At 48.1% G+C, this 16202-nt stretch overlaps 1 protein-coding gene across 3 annotated transcripts in view; it reads left to right on the top strand.

The window, feature by feature from the left end:
- Nucleotides 1-16202, top strand: part of SLC44A2 (solute carrier family 44 member 2 (CTL2 blood group)) — a 427809-nt gene that overhangs the window by 258177 nt on the left and 153430 nt on the right. For all 3 annotated transcript variants that reach the window (XM_069604292.1, XM_069604291.1, XM_069604293.1), the window contains exons 2-5: nucleotides 5298-5346; nucleotides 5968-6041; nucleotides 7316-7400; nucleotides 11399-11483. In XM_069604292.1, coding sequence (XP_069460393.1) covers nucleotides 5298-5346; nucleotides 5968-6041; nucleotides 7316-7400; nucleotides 11399-11483 — 293 coding nt within the window. The remainder of the gene's footprint in view (nucleotides 1-5297; nucleotides 5347-5967; nucleotides 6042-7315; nucleotides 7401-11398; nucleotides 11484-16202) is intronic.

Genomic DNA, 16202 nt, shown 5'->3' with positions numbered 1-16202 from the left:
GACGCCAGATAACATTTATTATTAAATCTATGTTACGTTTGATAGTTTCCCCAAATACACTATATTTGAATAATAGTGGGGCCCACTTCCTATTCTCAATCCTCTATCTAAACTTTCACCATTATTTTGATCTTGCGCTTTATGGCGGATACTCCCCTCGTCTACGTGTTCATTTAATGGCAATGTACATTCGTCGGATGTGGCGCGTCTCTGAAATGTATGGTGGCGGTGGGTTCTAAGGCAGAGGCAGGTGCGACGGCTGTGTTGTTGATCATTGTCCTGACTGCCACTGTGGCTCTATATGGTTTGTTGCATCGATGCTTTGGTGTGTGTGTCCTATGAGAGGGCAAAACTTGCGCTCTATACTAGACCAGCGCTAGGGCACCGTATGGGGGTGGGGCCAAGGCTGATTTTCATATGGTCTTCCCCCTCCTGTCCTGGCTTGGCAGGCTGAAGATCGATGGCTTTCCCAGAGCAGTACCAGAGGTTAAGATTCATTCTCCACCTCCAACCATCGCCTGGGGCATTGTATGTGACGGCTAAAGATGTGGTGGGCCGTGCGATGTGCTCTGAGCTGCTCCCCAAGGTTCCCGGTGACTGAGGTAGAGCTAGCATGCACCTAGTTTAAGGGTGCTAGTAGAGTGAAAGGTGAGTCGCGTAGTAGGGGGAGGACCGGGGCGAGGAGTTCCATTATTGGAATTGTAGGGCTACACTGTTGCAGTAGGGTTAAAGTTGTGTTAGCCATCGAGATGAGGCTGTTCGTGGTTGCGTTTTATGATTGTGAGGTGCTGCGTGTGTCCGATTTTGGGGGGCTCTGGAGACTTAACATTACTAGGTTCAAGGTATTCTTGAAGTGTTATTTCGCAAGCCAGTGACAGTCACCCCAACGGTCCTGGTTCACGAGGTTGGTGCTCCGGTAGCTATTGCATTGTTAAATTCTCAGTGGCCCATCCCATGGGAGACGCAGGACCATGCTGGTTCAACTGAGTCTTGCCATTCCAGGGTGGGGTAGATAGAAGTTGAAGGTTCTTCCTGGTCTGGTCTAGAGAGGGCGTCGTGCTAGTTTGCCCCTGGACTAGTAAGTACCATGTTTTGAGAGATTTTCAGAAGACTTCTCCTCTGTACGGAGTCACCTGGGCATGTAGTCCATAGCTTGCTTGTGTTAACGAGAAGGAGTATCTTAAAGGTACTCGGGGCAAGTTCACCCCCCTGCCCCCAATGCAAACGTGTGCAGCGTCGTAGATGGCAACGCATATCGGAGATGAAGAGTACGGTGCTTTAACATTTCTGCAACTGGTCTGGGAAGACTGGCTCGCTTGAAACGAAGGCTGCCCATACAACTCTCCACCTTCCTGTGGCCTACCTCCATGCTTGCACGGGCGTCCCTGGCTGCCCGAATGTCCACAACATATTCTAAAGCGCGGTAGCCCCTACCATCTAGATCTTTGCTAATTTGGAAGGAATACCCATAGCCTCTGGCCTTAGAGTCTAGCTCCCTCGGGGAATTTCAAAATGTTCTTCTCGCTGTTTGCAGCAGACAAGTTTCACCGGGCTTTCTCCGCTTGTCTCTTCCCCTCATATGCGCTCTCCCTGTCTTTCTCCCCCCCCCCGCCACCTTAGCTTCCTAGTTTCTCTCACTTCTCTTTCCCACTATCCATGCCCCTCTTCTCTCCCCACCCCTCTCCTTCTCCCTTCCTGGACTTCTCTCCTCTGTCCTACAGTGACCATCTACTGTCTGTCTCCTGATCTTATAACACTGTGTGTCTCTCCCCACTACCTTCCTCCTTCGCTCTACTATTACTCCTAGTACCACTGTGACGAGGCCTGCTTTCAGGCCTTGTCAAAGGAGGCAAGGGTGGGAAATCCGACTCCTATTTCTGCCCGGAGTGCTGGCGTGATTGCATGCAGCACCCCAAACGTGCCTGTGAACCACCAAGCCAGCCAGGGAGCAGGCATGGTCATACAGTGGGGGCGGAGGCCAGCGCATGGTCGGCGGCAGGAAGTGGAAAGAGAAGGCCGAGGCGGAGGGCGGAGTATGTCCCCGCTGATGAGGCTCACTGCAGCAACGCCAAGGAAGGAAAGACCGGCCCCAGCGGCAGTGCTGCCTCCCAGGGTTGCGTGCTTCCTTAAAAGCCAAAACTATTGTCATTAACATAAGAGGTTTAATTATGGGCTTTTGAAAGTGGGTCTGTGATGCTTTTCCAATGGGATTGACATTTGAGGAGGGATTCAGTTATAATCCGACCCATTCTCTGCCCCCAGCCAATGTAATCCCTTTGGCTAATCCCACCAATTCCTGCCCATCTCAGAACTCTTTTGGTTTTGAGTGAGCTCCACCATGGAGGCAGCCATCGTGGATGACTGTCTCTAAAGAAGCTCTCTGAAAACAAGCCAGCCATCTTTAAATGGTAAATATGCCATGCATCTTACTATCCGGTGGGGAAAACTGTTGGCTTTGCCAATGCTCGTTTTACAGGATTTCACATGTCTTCCTAAAACATGTTTGGGAATATGAACTGTTTGTTACTATCGTATTTCGTACTCACAAATTGTTTGTATAGGGGCTCTCATAATTTGTGCTTAGAAGTTGGCACCTGCGTTTACATTCTAGCTTGATTGTATTTCACGGACATTCTTTTTGTTATGGACGGCTTAGCCAGGTAGATTGGTTTGATAGAAGCGATACACTGGTTGGCTGCGATGGTGCGCTGCATACATGACTGTTCTTTACAGATCAAGCTGATGCTGGAGTATTGTGGTTCTCCAGCCTCGTGTTGGCGGGGTCTTAAGGCAACATTTCCTATTTGGTAATTCCTGTTTTGGCCTACTTCCTTTTTTAATTATTTATCAACAACACCTGTTTGCCAGTCAGGGGGGCTTCTACTGCAACCTTTTTGACTCGCTTAAGTATATGCTTCCATCGGTGCCCATGAGGCTCATGGGACAGGGGTGCTTTCTAGGGTTATTGTCGCCCTACATTGGTTTCAGGCAGTCAGCTGGTTTTGGCTTGACCAGAAGTGTTGGCTGATCTACTGCACTGGTAGCCCAGAGTATCTTTTTGTTAGCCATTGTGGACCCAATGTATTTTCCAGCCGTGCCCTGGCCCACAGCACTGCCTGCAGATCGCGGACACCTCGGCTGTCCGCGATCTCCACTTGCACCTCGTCCTCCAGCAGAGGCTGACTTTGGTCCCTTGGTGGAGCCACACGGTCACCATGATGCTTTCTTCTGAGTTCAGGACCTTCATCCGCTGCTAGAAAGAAGGGCGATCATGCTGAGCTATTACGAGTGGCAGGGGTAGGTGGGGGGGGGGGTACCGGCTTTGCAATGATGGATTCCCCCTGGCAAGTCTAATGACCTCTTGGACAGTGAACAGGTACACAGGGCAGGCTGCTGTGGAATCCATAAGAATTCCTCCATGAGAAGGGGCGGTAAACAACTGGTAATTGGGGACCTTATTGTCCCCGATTAATCCAGCCTACTGTCCCCAGTCCGGGTTGGTAACCTGGTCCCAGGAGCAGAGGCAGGAAGTGGTGGTGCTAGCGAGTCGGAAGGACTGGTACAGATCTGAGAAAGATCAGGGACTGGTAGTTTAATGAGAGCTGTATCTGAGACCCCAGTCGGAGCCAGAGATCCAGGCAGAGAACCGAGAGCCCGTTCTGGGCTGCAAGCTTTGGCACAAGTACGGTGACGCGTGGATGGCTGGTGGGTGGACAAGAATATCTCAGCCTCACAAAAACCCAAAGCGAATATCTCAGCCTCACAAAAACCCAAAGCGAATATCTCAGCCTCACAAAAACCCAAAGCAAGGGGAAGGAGATGCTTGCTAGTAGGAGTGTGCCCACTGCCATAGGCGATGCCCTAAGCAAGGGGAAGGAGATGCTTGCTAGTAGGAGTGTGCCAACTGCCATAGGCGATGCCCTAAGCAAGGGGAAGGAGATGCTTGCTAGTAGGAGTGTGCCAACTGCCATAGGCGATGCCCTAAGCAAGGGGAAGGAGATGCTTGCTAGTAGGAGTGTGCCAACTGCCATAGGCGATGCCCTGGGGAAGGAGATGCTTGCTAGTAGGAGTGTGCCAACTGCCATAGGCGATGCCCTAAGCTAGTAGGAGTGTGCCAACTGCCTTAGGCGATGCCCTAAGCAAGAGGAAGGAGATGCTTGCTAGTAGGTGTGTGCCAACTGCCATAGGCGATGCCCTAAGCAAGGGGAAGGAGATGCTTGCTAGTAGGAGTGTGCCAACTGCCATAGGCGATGCCCTAAGCAAGGGTTTTTGGTGGGGGCGGTTCTTGCTAGGTTTAGTTGGCAATAAGCAAGTTGGGTTCTATGCCCCTGACAAACCAGCCAGTGAGCTGGGTGCTATAACCCCGTGCCCACCCACCCAGCGTTTCACCTCCTTGGGTGAAACTGCAGTTCCCCCTCTTTTTTCATTACTTTTTTATGGGGCAGAGGATTGTCGGGAAAGGGTAAGTTTGAATTCTGATGATTAGAGTAGTGTGGGGCACATGGGGGTGCGGGGGGGGGGGTGCAGGTGCAGCTGCCCCATATAAAAATGCAGTAAAATAACCAGCGACATCAGATTCTAAAAACCCAGGACCGCCCTACCAAGTAGCAAACCGTTTGCTATAACCCCAAGACGGAGCTCTACTAGGGAAATCCGATATAGTCCTTAACATGGGCCTTGCAACATTTTGGGAAACCCAACCATCACATTTAGGACAATTGGTTCCTCTTGAGCTTCAGTTAAGACCCTCGTCCCTGTTGTTCGCCAAATTCCATCAATGTGTTGACCTTTGCTTTGGTGTTGAGTGTTCTGTCCATCCTTTGTCACACTGTGTAGCCACTTTGTGGATGCAATGGCCATTTTTATTAATTTATTTATTTTGCATTTTTAAAGCGGTCACACAGTCCGTGGGCATCGAGGCGCTGTTACAAGAATTTTATTGTTTTTTAGTTGCATATTTTTTTTGTCTTAGTTGCATTTTTATAATGCGCTTAAATACCCAGAGGTTTATAAGCGCGGACCCTGGGATCGAACCTGTGTTGCTTTGTGTCGTCATGCTACCAAGGCGAGTACGTTGCAGCTGAGCTATCCTCCCATTCAAGTGTTGGGTAAGAAAAGATTTGTGGGTTCGGGAGACTTCAGTGAGTTGACGAAGAGTACACCTAGTGTAAAATGAGTGAATCCCTGGTGTAATACTCCTGAGCCGTCGCACCCATTGGATTAAGACCTTGGAGTGGTAGTTGTATCACCGTCTTCTTACTATGAGTGAAAGTGAACCTCTCCTATTTTTCTTCCAGGAGAACCCCAGAAATATGATCCGAACTTCAAAGGTCCGACGAAGGACAGGTAAGAGATGCACGGTCCGGCGGGGCACGCTTCACAGTTCGGTGGGTGAAGGTACTGGGGAAAGTCACCTTTTTTTGGTGGTCACTAACTGAAGTCCTGCTCATCGGGTACCCTAGCTGTGAACTAGGTAGGGGAAGGAGGTGAGGTGTTGAGGGCTCCGCTGTAAAAGGGGGTGAGGTATTTTGGTGGCTGGGTTTCGGGCCACAAGAGGGCATGGGATGATTCAGAGGTTTAGGGGTTCGACCGGAAAATGGGAATTGGGAGCATTGGTCGGAGTGTTCTGTATGTCGCAGATAGTGCATAGGCTAAAATGTCACCTTGTGACTCGGTGGACTGGAGTTCTAGTCGCAGCTCCCCCGCCCCGCCCCCTAAAATCGGGCTGAGCCCTAGGAATGGAGATTATACTAGTAATCGTTGACTGTGACCAACATTGTGCCCAAGGCTATGATGCCTTGAAGCTCTGCACATGTTCAGTGTTCCCTCTGCGGGGTGGGGCTGTACGTGGACGAATCTCCGTGGCGGGCTGCTTTTGAGCCGAGGTCCCCTGGGTTGGGTGCTGGTGTGGTGGTGGTGGTGGTTGTGGTGGCGTGTGGATAGCTGGAGCTTGCGTTTCTCTTGCAGGGGCTGCACCGACATCATCTGCTGCATTCTGCTGTTCATTGCCATCATCGGCTACTTCGCCGTGGGCATCGTGGGTACGTATCTGCTGTGCCCAGCCTGCCCAAGTGTGTTAAGAAGATCAGTCTAGTGCCCAGTGGTGAAGCGCTCCATCCTGGGCTGGACATTCTCACTCCCCCATTGGCTGAACATTTTGAATCCACACTGTCCTTGGAGTTATTGATTTCTGTTTTTGTACAAGAGGGCTCTGCAGTCTGTGGATCTCCAGATGTGTTTGACTACTACTCCCATGACCCCTCACTATTGACTGAGCGCTAGGGTCGATTTATTTATTTGAAGATTTATAAAGCGTGCCTGAGCCAGACGTATCTAGGCACTTGAACGTAGGCGTTTGGTTATCGACATATGATTAATCTTCTACAGGAAAAACACATCATGTATTCATCACTTACATTCCATAGGAAAGCAGACATTTTACAAGCTCTGGTTTGTTGTGAAATCTGTGGGATTTATATTTTTCTACAAGATGACACATGTTAGCTATAGGCTTTTTTGAAATTCTCAGCGGTTGACTTACTAGGAGTCCTGGTTGAAAAACAAGGTATTTTGGACCTTTACAGAAGGACCACAGGGATGTGTCGTTCCTCGGTGATAATGGCAAGGTGTCCCACAGTTTGGCCATGATCACTGGGAAGCTGGATACGCCCGCTTTCTGTCTCCTGAATCGCGGTCTAACTGTTAGGTTGGAGTAGGAGGCCCGGGGAGGTCTGTTGGATTGGTTTTTGGCAATTTGATGCATTGTATGAGAGGCATTTCTGGGTGAGTGAGATGACTGATTTATTTCTATCTTTGACTGGAAGCCAGTGAATAAGTCGTCTCGTTGACGAGATGTGACGGGAGTTGCGGTCAAACACCTGGAGAGCCAAACGCTGCAGACCTGTGTTCCGTGTGGCATGTTTCATAAAGTTGTGCATAGGGCTGTGTGCGCGCCACCGCTGGCAGTCATTTCTGGACTGTGTGTGGGCTTTGTACTTTTTCATGAATTGACTGGGGCAAATGTGAAACCTATATTGGTTCAGTCCTCCGGTGAAGTAAATCGCATTGGTACAATGTCTACAGATGGAGCGTGGTGGCAGACCCATTCTGCATGTGTCCAGACCCCTTCGTTTTGGGTTCTAGGACTAGGATTTGGGAGAACTTGCTGATCGCCAGTGGGGGGCGCCAGAAATATTGCAATGCATGGCATGTGGCGTGCAATGGACCAGTGCAGAGGCCTGGGAAATGCAGCTCTCTGCTGGGGTGGGGGGCCAGGGGGTCTTAATAATACTAATGTACTCTTTCTTTTCTCCAGCATGGACACATGGGGATCCCAGGAAGGTGATCTACCCCACAAACAGCCGAGGGGAGTTCTGTGGCCAGGCCGGAACCCCGAATGAGTGAGTAAGGTTTTTTCATGGGGACCAAGATGGTGCTAGTTCCTCTCTGGGAGCCATGTCCTGTGCACCCTTTTGCTGCCTAAGACCAGTGGCTTTTGGCTTTGGGTGTGGGGGAGGGGTGGATAATACAGGAAGGCAAGAGTGGTAACCAACATATGTTAGTGGTGGAAGGCATTTGCGCTTGACTCGGCACTGCCAAGTCTTACGTGGCTTGCCGAGCGAGCAGCGTGGCTGTGCCAAGCCGACGTCGGTTCGTAGGGCTTCCCCGCGTGCAGGAGAGGGCGACCCTCAGGCTGCGACTCACCTTGCAAGTTGGCTTGCATTTATTTTGCTCGGTTTTAAATGTTTCCTTGAGCAGGCTGTAGAGGGCCGTCCTGTGTTTGCAACCTAGAAAGTTTCACACCTAAACCTTGCTCTCTGCAATGGGAAGCTGGGAAGCCATGTATAGTGATGGCCTCTGCCTGCCCCAGAAGGGTGATGACGTGAGAAGCCAAAAGCACATCTGCTCCGATACATAAGGTGTGGCTTCCACTCAGACTCTGAGTGTCTACTCAGGAGGAACGCTTGAATGTGGCGACGGTCCCTGAATGAGTGGCCGCCAAGTGATTGCATGGATGCCCTTCTTACCGGAAGTGGCACTCAATCAGATTCCAATATTACTATTTAAACTGTTTACTTCTACCCTTGGGTCCCAACTGACCATTGCAAGGGAACCCAGCTGCTGCCTTTGCTGATAGCCATAGGATGGTGAAGCGCTACCAGGGTCTATAGACACTGGACTTATCAAGAGACCATAGGCAATTGGTGGGTCCGTGTTCCCTGCCTCTTACCTGAATGCTCACAGCTGGGTTGAAAGCCTCTGATGACTCCTGGTCGCGTCTGGATCGGCCACAAAGCTGAAGCATCGAATGCCCAGAGTGCCAGCTTCTGGGGCACCCAAAGCCTATCATTGCAAATGAAAGAACTTCAGTTTCATTGGGACCATGAGGGGTGCATCAGTGGCCGGAACTCGGTCCAAACAGCGTGCCCCTTGTTGGAACTCTGCAGACTCATTTAACCCCTTGGTGCCTTCTTGTGTTCCCTCCAAATTCCACAGCATTATTGAACCATTGTGTAGGTGATTCCCAGTGTCCTCGCATGGGGAACCAATAATTGTCGATTGTGGCCTTTTGCGTATTGTATAGGGCCTCCAGCTCCATATCTGGCGCCCTGAGCCAAAAGCAGATGGAGCTCAAGATGGGTATAATGACCTTCTCTTTCTGCCCCTTTTCCCACGGAGTGCCACAATGCCAGAAACAAAGTACACCAACAGCATACAAATCGCACTCCACTGCAACGACTCATCACATACACATGTATACGCACACATGAAATCAATGATCTCATCAACATGCAATCCCCCAGACACGCCCTTTCTCACAATGCTAAATCTCACACACTCGCACTCTCCACTCAACAGCTACACCCCACATACACCCACCTCCTTACTGCACCCCCAAAACACAACCCCAACTTCCTCACTGAATGGTTCACCTTCACACACATTTACCTTGTCGATTTCAACCTAGGTACTCCCCACTCATACAACAACCCCACATTGAACAGCATCCTCACCCCACTTCCCCAAAACCTCACCCAGTACATCCCCTATCCCATACGCCTAGCTGGCAACAACCTTGTGTAACCAGTGTGAGAAACCTGAGTGCACTCACACCTACTCTCCAGGGATCTTCAGTTCAGGTGGGCAGGGAAGGGCCATTGCTTTTGGATACCGACCCTGGGGGTGGACTAGCTAGGGAGAATCACCTGGGTGGAGGGTGCTTTGGGCGGTGGGTGGGAGACGATTGGGGAGAGTGCGCCAGAGGGCGAGACACAGTATTCACCCCCCCTTTCCTTGAGCTTGGGACGTCACGTCTGCAGCCTGTTAGAGGCTCAGAGGTGTATAAAAGGTGGCGTCCATAAACAGCAGGGCGAGCGAGAAGCCTGTGGGGTGAGAGAGGAGCAGGAAGGCCAGCACAGCCCACGAGAAACCGGTGAACAGGACGCTGAGACGCACTATAGCAGATTGTTACTTCGTGGCGAGGGAGCCGGAGAGGACGAGAGAAAGGGGGTCGTGGAAGCAAGCGGTTCCTGTGCTGTAACCGAGAGGTGCTAATTCCCCTGACTGCAAGCAACCGTGTAGGGGTGTCTGGTGGGCAGACAGCGAGATCCTAACCATGAGAACCAAGAAACTGGGAAAGAACCGTTTCGCAACCTATAAGTGTCAATGAATGCAAGAAACCTGGTGCGCTTAGGAACATTCGTGAAGCTACGTTGTATCGGAGTGGTCGCGTGCAGGAAACATGTTCCCGAAAGCGTCAGATGAAAACCGAAGGATGAAATGGCAAGGCCAACAATGGGCTAATGAATAACAAGCTTTGATTGGTCATGTCTAACAGTTAAAGGACAAAACGCGAGCTAGTGAAATTATGAGTTTTCTGTAAGTGAGCAGTCGAGGGGAGCAGTGTGCAAAATGCTGAATTGAAACTTTAAGCTGCATTTGAATTTTCCAAGTGTGAATAACTCAACAACCCTAAGTTACGGTGATAAAGCGCTTGGGCAAGGGCAACTGGTTGCGCGACCTGTAGTGGGTGGACCGTGCGGTCTGTCAACTGCACCTAGACCAGGAAGTTCCAACAAATGAAAAGGAACTGTAATGAAAAGTAACTGTAAAAGCAATTTAGAAACCAGAGAGAGTGGAATATTGGTTTTGGATCAGTGCAACAAACGTGGGAAAGAGAAACCGAAGCTCCTTCTGAACACTGAGATTATTTGTGAATCCAGACTATCATCAGCTTGGTGAAGGAAGTCCTGAGCTTCTTGGGAACGTTATCTTTGGAACTTTTTGTTTTGGACCAGCACCTGCGGCTTGGGAAAGAGCCCTGAGCCCTTTTGGAACATTGTGTTGTGAGCTAGTGCTTGAAGCTTGGGGAAGGGAATCCTAAGCTTCTTGGGAACACTACCCAAGGAACCTTGTTTTTGTGAATCCATGCGTGAAGCTTGGGGAAGGGAATCCTAAGCTTCTTGGGAACACTACCCATGGAACCTTGTTTTTGTGAATACATGCTTAAAGCTTGGGGAAGGGAGACCCGAGCTCTTTTGGAACTTTGTTTTGTGAATCAGTACTTGAAGCGGTTCTATGTTCTTTCATCGTGAGGCATTTTTATGATTACCTTTTAAACGTGTACAAAATAACGAACCTTCCACCACCTATTTTTTTTAAATTATTCCCGGTTTTTATTTTATTTCCACCCCAACATTTCAATAACCTTTTTCGTTATTTTGTACACGTTTAAAATTCACTCGTCAAAAATGCCTGCCGATGAAAGAACGTTCTACCCTTGACGCTTTGGGGAAGGGAAACCTGAGTTTCTTGAAACATTGCCTTTGGAACTGTATCCTGAATTTGGGGAAGGGAGCTAGGGACTGCGCCAGACTTTAATTTGGACACTATTTTGAGTTAGAATATCCCTGCACTTCATTTAGGTATTAGACGTGAGGGCAAGCATAGAGTTTGACACGGACAGACTTTTGTTTTGAACGTCTGGACATAGACGTTTCTTTATGTAGGGCCTTCCCTGCCATAGCTGTAGGGCAAGTTATGCGTTACACCCATCCTGGCATTTTAATAAAGGTTTTCAAAACCGACCTGTTTTCTGTGTCCTGTCTTGATACCAGGCCTGTCTTACAACAGCCGTTCACTGCGACCACAACCAGTCAACGGTAGCCGTGCACTGTGACCCTGAAGTACAGTGTGGCACACACCCGTTTCCTCACCTTCTGGGAAGAGCCGCAGCGCAGCACAGCTGTAATGACCATCCCCTGGTGTAAACCACCCCACCCACAGCAGGCTAGAAGTAATGCAGCGTCTTCACCCTCCATTGTGTGGGGGTGGGGAAAAGTGGGTGTTAGTTTCACGAGTGCTCGGCTGCTTAATTTGTTTTTTCTTCCTCTTGCAGGAACAAGCCATTGCTGTTTTATTTTAACATCGCCAAGTGCGTCAGCCCGCTGGTGCTGCTGGAGTTCCAGTGTCCTACGACCCAGGTAATCGAGTGGGCGGGGCTAGTGATTATTTTCTATGCCATTCAAGAGGAAAATATGCCCTTAACACTTAAAGTTTTAAAATGACCCTAGGGCGTGAAAAGAACCCCCTCAATCAAGGTGTTTGATTGTTTGTCCTTCAAAACCATTCCTCGGCCTTTGCTATGTCCACTCAATGCTACATATTTGCTTGTGCCTGGAAAGAGCATTTTTGTTGTGTAACTAGTTTTTTTAAACATGCTTCTTTTAATACATTTTATTTTAACATGGATGAGTTTTTAAAGTTATTTTGTCATTTGAAAAGTCAACTGAGCTGTTTATGAAATGTTTTTCGTAGGGTATTTCGTCCAGGGGAACTGTCCACCCACACCAAACCAGGCGCACCCACATTTCCTTTCTTTAATAAAGTTCCTTTTATGAGCTGGGACTCCCAATTCAATAGCTTTGGTTCCTTACAACTTCCCTTCCTCCCCTTTCGTGAAAAGACGCACGCCAGGGTTGCACTGAAGATCTGTTAACAAAATAGAAATAATTGAATCAGTTTAAAGATGAACAAGTTGGATTTCCATGAGAATTTCAAGGCAATGAAGAGACCTACTCGGCACACGCTTCACTGCAGTTTTCAATGCTACAGTTCTAGCAATAGAGACTTTTATCACACACGCATCACCATAGGCATCTATACATTTAATTCACCCTGAGCACGCCTGCACCATGGATTGAATACATGAGTGTCCAGGAGGAATCCTTCCCTTGTGAAAAACAACAAATGAGTTTTTAAAATGTCCCTGCCTTTCAAATTCTCGCTACTTCACCTTTTTTCGAAATATAGCACCCCCTTAATCGATAGACATGCTAAAGGTTCAGCAGTAGTCCAAGAATTCAATTGCAACAGGCTTCTAGACCTTCATGTATGTAAAGGGTTTGTACAAAAAGAAAAATGTATGTTCAACATGTATGTAGGCTAGATTCCCTTCAGTCATGTTTCTTTTTAATTACTGTGTAAAATGGTACAACTCTCACTGTCAATGGACGACTTAAACAGCAGTGAGTAGCACTTAATCACTCTCTCCCTTTTCTCTGGAACAATAATATTGTGCTGGATGGTATACCCAGGAATTACCTCCATTTATATTGTTTTTCTAGGTATTCTGATGAATCCTTGGGTATTGTCACTGCTCCCATCTGGGTGTGTCCCATGAGGCCACGGAGGTAAGGCTGCTACCAAATACTCCCCTTGGGGGTGGTACCCAGCGGGTGGATCTCATGGGGGCGGGTAACCCTCCATGGAACCAGTGACGACTATCCTGGGAGAACATGGAATGCACCTCCTCCTTCTGTCTCCTCATTTCTGTCACCCAACTTCCCCTTCTATATATCCTCACAAGTCCATTTAATGCTGTAAAATGGGGAAACCCTTCCTACTGTGACCAGGAAGAGTAAGAACTACCCAGTTGGAATCCCTCTTACTACTGACACGAAGAAGATTGGGCAAAGAGGAAAAATCCCACTGTGAAACCAACATACACTGTAAAGTCAATCAAACTCAATCCCGATCATAAAAAGGGAAGAAGGACTATACGGATGGGCTGATCCTCACTGGAGGAAACGGAGAACTGGTGAACGGCTTACCACTAAGAGCAGGAAATGCTGGCAGAATCTTGCTGAACACGGTGTTCGGAGCTGTCATGGATGGTGAATCGGAGGTCTGGGAGACGCACCACGTGATTGAGGCAGGAGGTGTGAACCGAGACAGACCAGACCTGGAAGCATGGCGGGGAGACGTTGAGACGGACGGAAGGTGTGCGGAAGCCCACAGCAAGCAGTGACGGTTCCACGAAGACACCCACGGCAGCCGGTAAAGCCATGAAAGGTACCGGAGTTACCGTAACAGCTGTCGGGGATCACAAAGAGCAAACGATGCAGTTTGAGAAAGCAGAGGAACCCCTTCTCCCTCATCTTGTGGAATCAGAAAAAGTACAATATTACGGCTGTTACACCGAGCAAAGGAAAATACACTGACACGGGCTTATAAAGATTCCCAGAATCTTTATTACAAAACTGAACAATATTCAACAAAGTACACAAATAGCTATTTGGCCGTCAATACATCAGAGACCACCAGCAGGGTTCAATATGAGCAGTGAGGGAATTTCCTAGCTGGACATCGACGCATTCATACAATTTGTAAAATGATGTCCAGCCCCTTTACAGGTTAATCATGCACTGGGCTAGGGTCTCGCCAGGTTCACTTTCCTAATTTACATATCTCGTGCTTGTGGTTTACTTTTTCAATACATTTACTAACACACTTCATTATTCTTCAATTTAACATTTACACTCTTTATATATTGCTTTACTACAGACCAAACAATGTTTCGCATATTCTATTCGGATAGCATTACTGTTCTTGTATACTTGTAGTTTAACATTGCTAATTCAAGTAATCCCCTGCTCCCGAGGTCAACAAAGGACAAGGTCTACTTGACCCTAACATGTAGCCTGAGGGCAGGTTCGACATTAACTCCCCTACAGAGGTTGGAGAGGTTAAGGCAAGAACAAGGACACACGAGACGGCCATTTTAGATTACAGGGTGACTTTGTATAAAACCCCAAAATGGCGGTTTCTAACCTAAAATGGAGGCTTGATTCAAGATGGCAGCTTACATCAATTTCTAAGGTCAAGACCTTGCCGCAGAGAGTTATTCGCGTACAATTTTTAAGCAACTTGGCGTAGGCCAATATACATACAAATCGTTTGTAATAAGTGGCATAATTTAATATCTGGTTTGACAATCTCAGTCCATGGAGAGAAATACAGAGTGGACATATGAGAAACAGCACCTGGCAGGTTAGTAAACCAGGCCTGGCAAAAAGGGACTGCAAACCTGAGAGTGGGGTCTGGGACCCATATGAAACTTGGGAAGGCACGAGTACAGAAGGGTAAGGGACCCACTGCAGTCTAAGAAAGCACCCGAAGGGTGCTGGGCTACAAGGCAAATCTGAGAGTGGGGTCTGCGACCCATCTGAAACTTGGGGAAACTGCATAAGAAGAGTACAGGAGGGTCGAGGAACCATTGCAGTTTAAAGAAGCGCGCAAACAAGGTACTGAGATTCGAGACCAGTCTGGGAAGCCTGGAGAACGCATAAAGGGGTCTGGGACTCACAGAAATGAGGTACAAGATGCAGAACAAATTGGGGAGGACCCAAAACATCCTAGAAGTGTCTGGGCCCAAACAAAAGTAAGCAGAATGAAGTAATGCTAAAGGGGCAAGGGCCCATTTCTAAACACTCTTTGGAACAGCAATGAAGTCGGACAGGGGAGTAACCCAGACTTGCTGCATTTTGTGGACTTTCCTTTTGATTGTTTTATTGTGAGACACATCTGCAGGTTAAGAAAGCAAGAACTACAGTCCAATCTGGCAGGAAAGTGTACCAGATTTTCAGTGTGATATTTGTTTTGAGAAAGTACAACCATTTGAACAAGAGGACTTGCAAATCAAGTCTGGTAGGATCAGGACCAGACTTGATAGTAGGGTGAAAAAATAGGAGGGGAAGGGACACCCCCTGATATTTGGTAATTGTCTTTTCTCATAATGATTTGAACATTAAGAACTGAACATTTTAGTTGGGGTCCAGAACAGGAGAAACCTTCTGGATCCAGAAGGTCACAGTTTTCCTTAGTTAATTTAGTGTGTAAGGGACAGGAATGGGTTTAGACACAGGATGGTGGGTGTTTTATGTTTTCGGACTTCCTGACACAACCCTTAGTCTTTTGGTTGAGGTAGGGAAATCCCTCTTACAAAATAGGGCTATATAGGTTTTTCCTTTTGTCTTTAATTGAGGTATTTGCTAATACATATGCCTCCTCTGTGACTGACTCTTACTTCTGCGCCCCTACAATAGGCACACAGTGAGAGGTCAATTTAACTCACTGAGAATTTTTGTGCTAGACGTCCTTGCACAGAGAGGGGACTCTCACTGTATACGCACCATGGGCATAGTCTATAAAATATTGTTTTTGTAGAACCACATACACTTCTGATATGTCCCCTAACTTCTCAGGATGCACAATCTATGTATATATTCCCCCCCCTGCGTACTGACAAATAACAGGGCCAGGATTATTTTCCCTTTAGATCATACTCTCATATTCATTCAGTTTGGCTTTATCAGAGAGGTGGGCACCCTCTTACCAACTGGTGCAATTTTCTCCTCTAGGAACAAGTGGGCATCAGCCAGTAAGATGGGATCAGCTACTTCCACAGCCTGTCTATTTCCTCCACTGAAGAAGGCATGGGGCTTTAACTTCCGGTAGGCCTCACTTAAAGGCCCTTATTCAGACCATTTTCCAATGGGATTGCGCCATTGTAAAATGCTTCCATGTATTAGGCCCACGGTCTCTACTAATAATCCATCAAGGGGTCCAATAGGAGAGCAATCTATTCCTTCTCCTTGTTATCAATTCTTCTTCCTCTCTGTCAGTGAGTGAGCCTGCCATCTCTGTCGCATTTGTGTGCCCTTTATAGAGCAGTAGCCCCACCTATTGTGTATACTTTCCCCAATCTAATTGGTCAATGTAGGTGATGGAACAGTGTTTGAAAAAGTGACCGCACAGTAGACCTACACCTCTGCAGTCATTGAACATATTAATAAGAGGGCAGACTGATGGGAGTATTTATAGACCCAGTTTCCCCCCCACCCCCATTTCATGTGCTGTCA

This window comes from Ambystoma mexicanum, chromosome 3q (assembly GCF_040938575.1).
Source record: "Ambystoma mexicanum isolate Mex_15411 chromosome 3q, UKY_AmexF1_1, whole genome shotgun sequence".
Classification (NCBI taxonomy): Eukaryota; Metazoa; Chordata; class Amphibia; order Caudata; family Ambystomatidae; genus Ambystoma; species Ambystoma mexicanum.
Note: the sequence above shows the minus strand (reverse complement) of the source record. Positions and strands in the feature narration are given on the sequence as shown.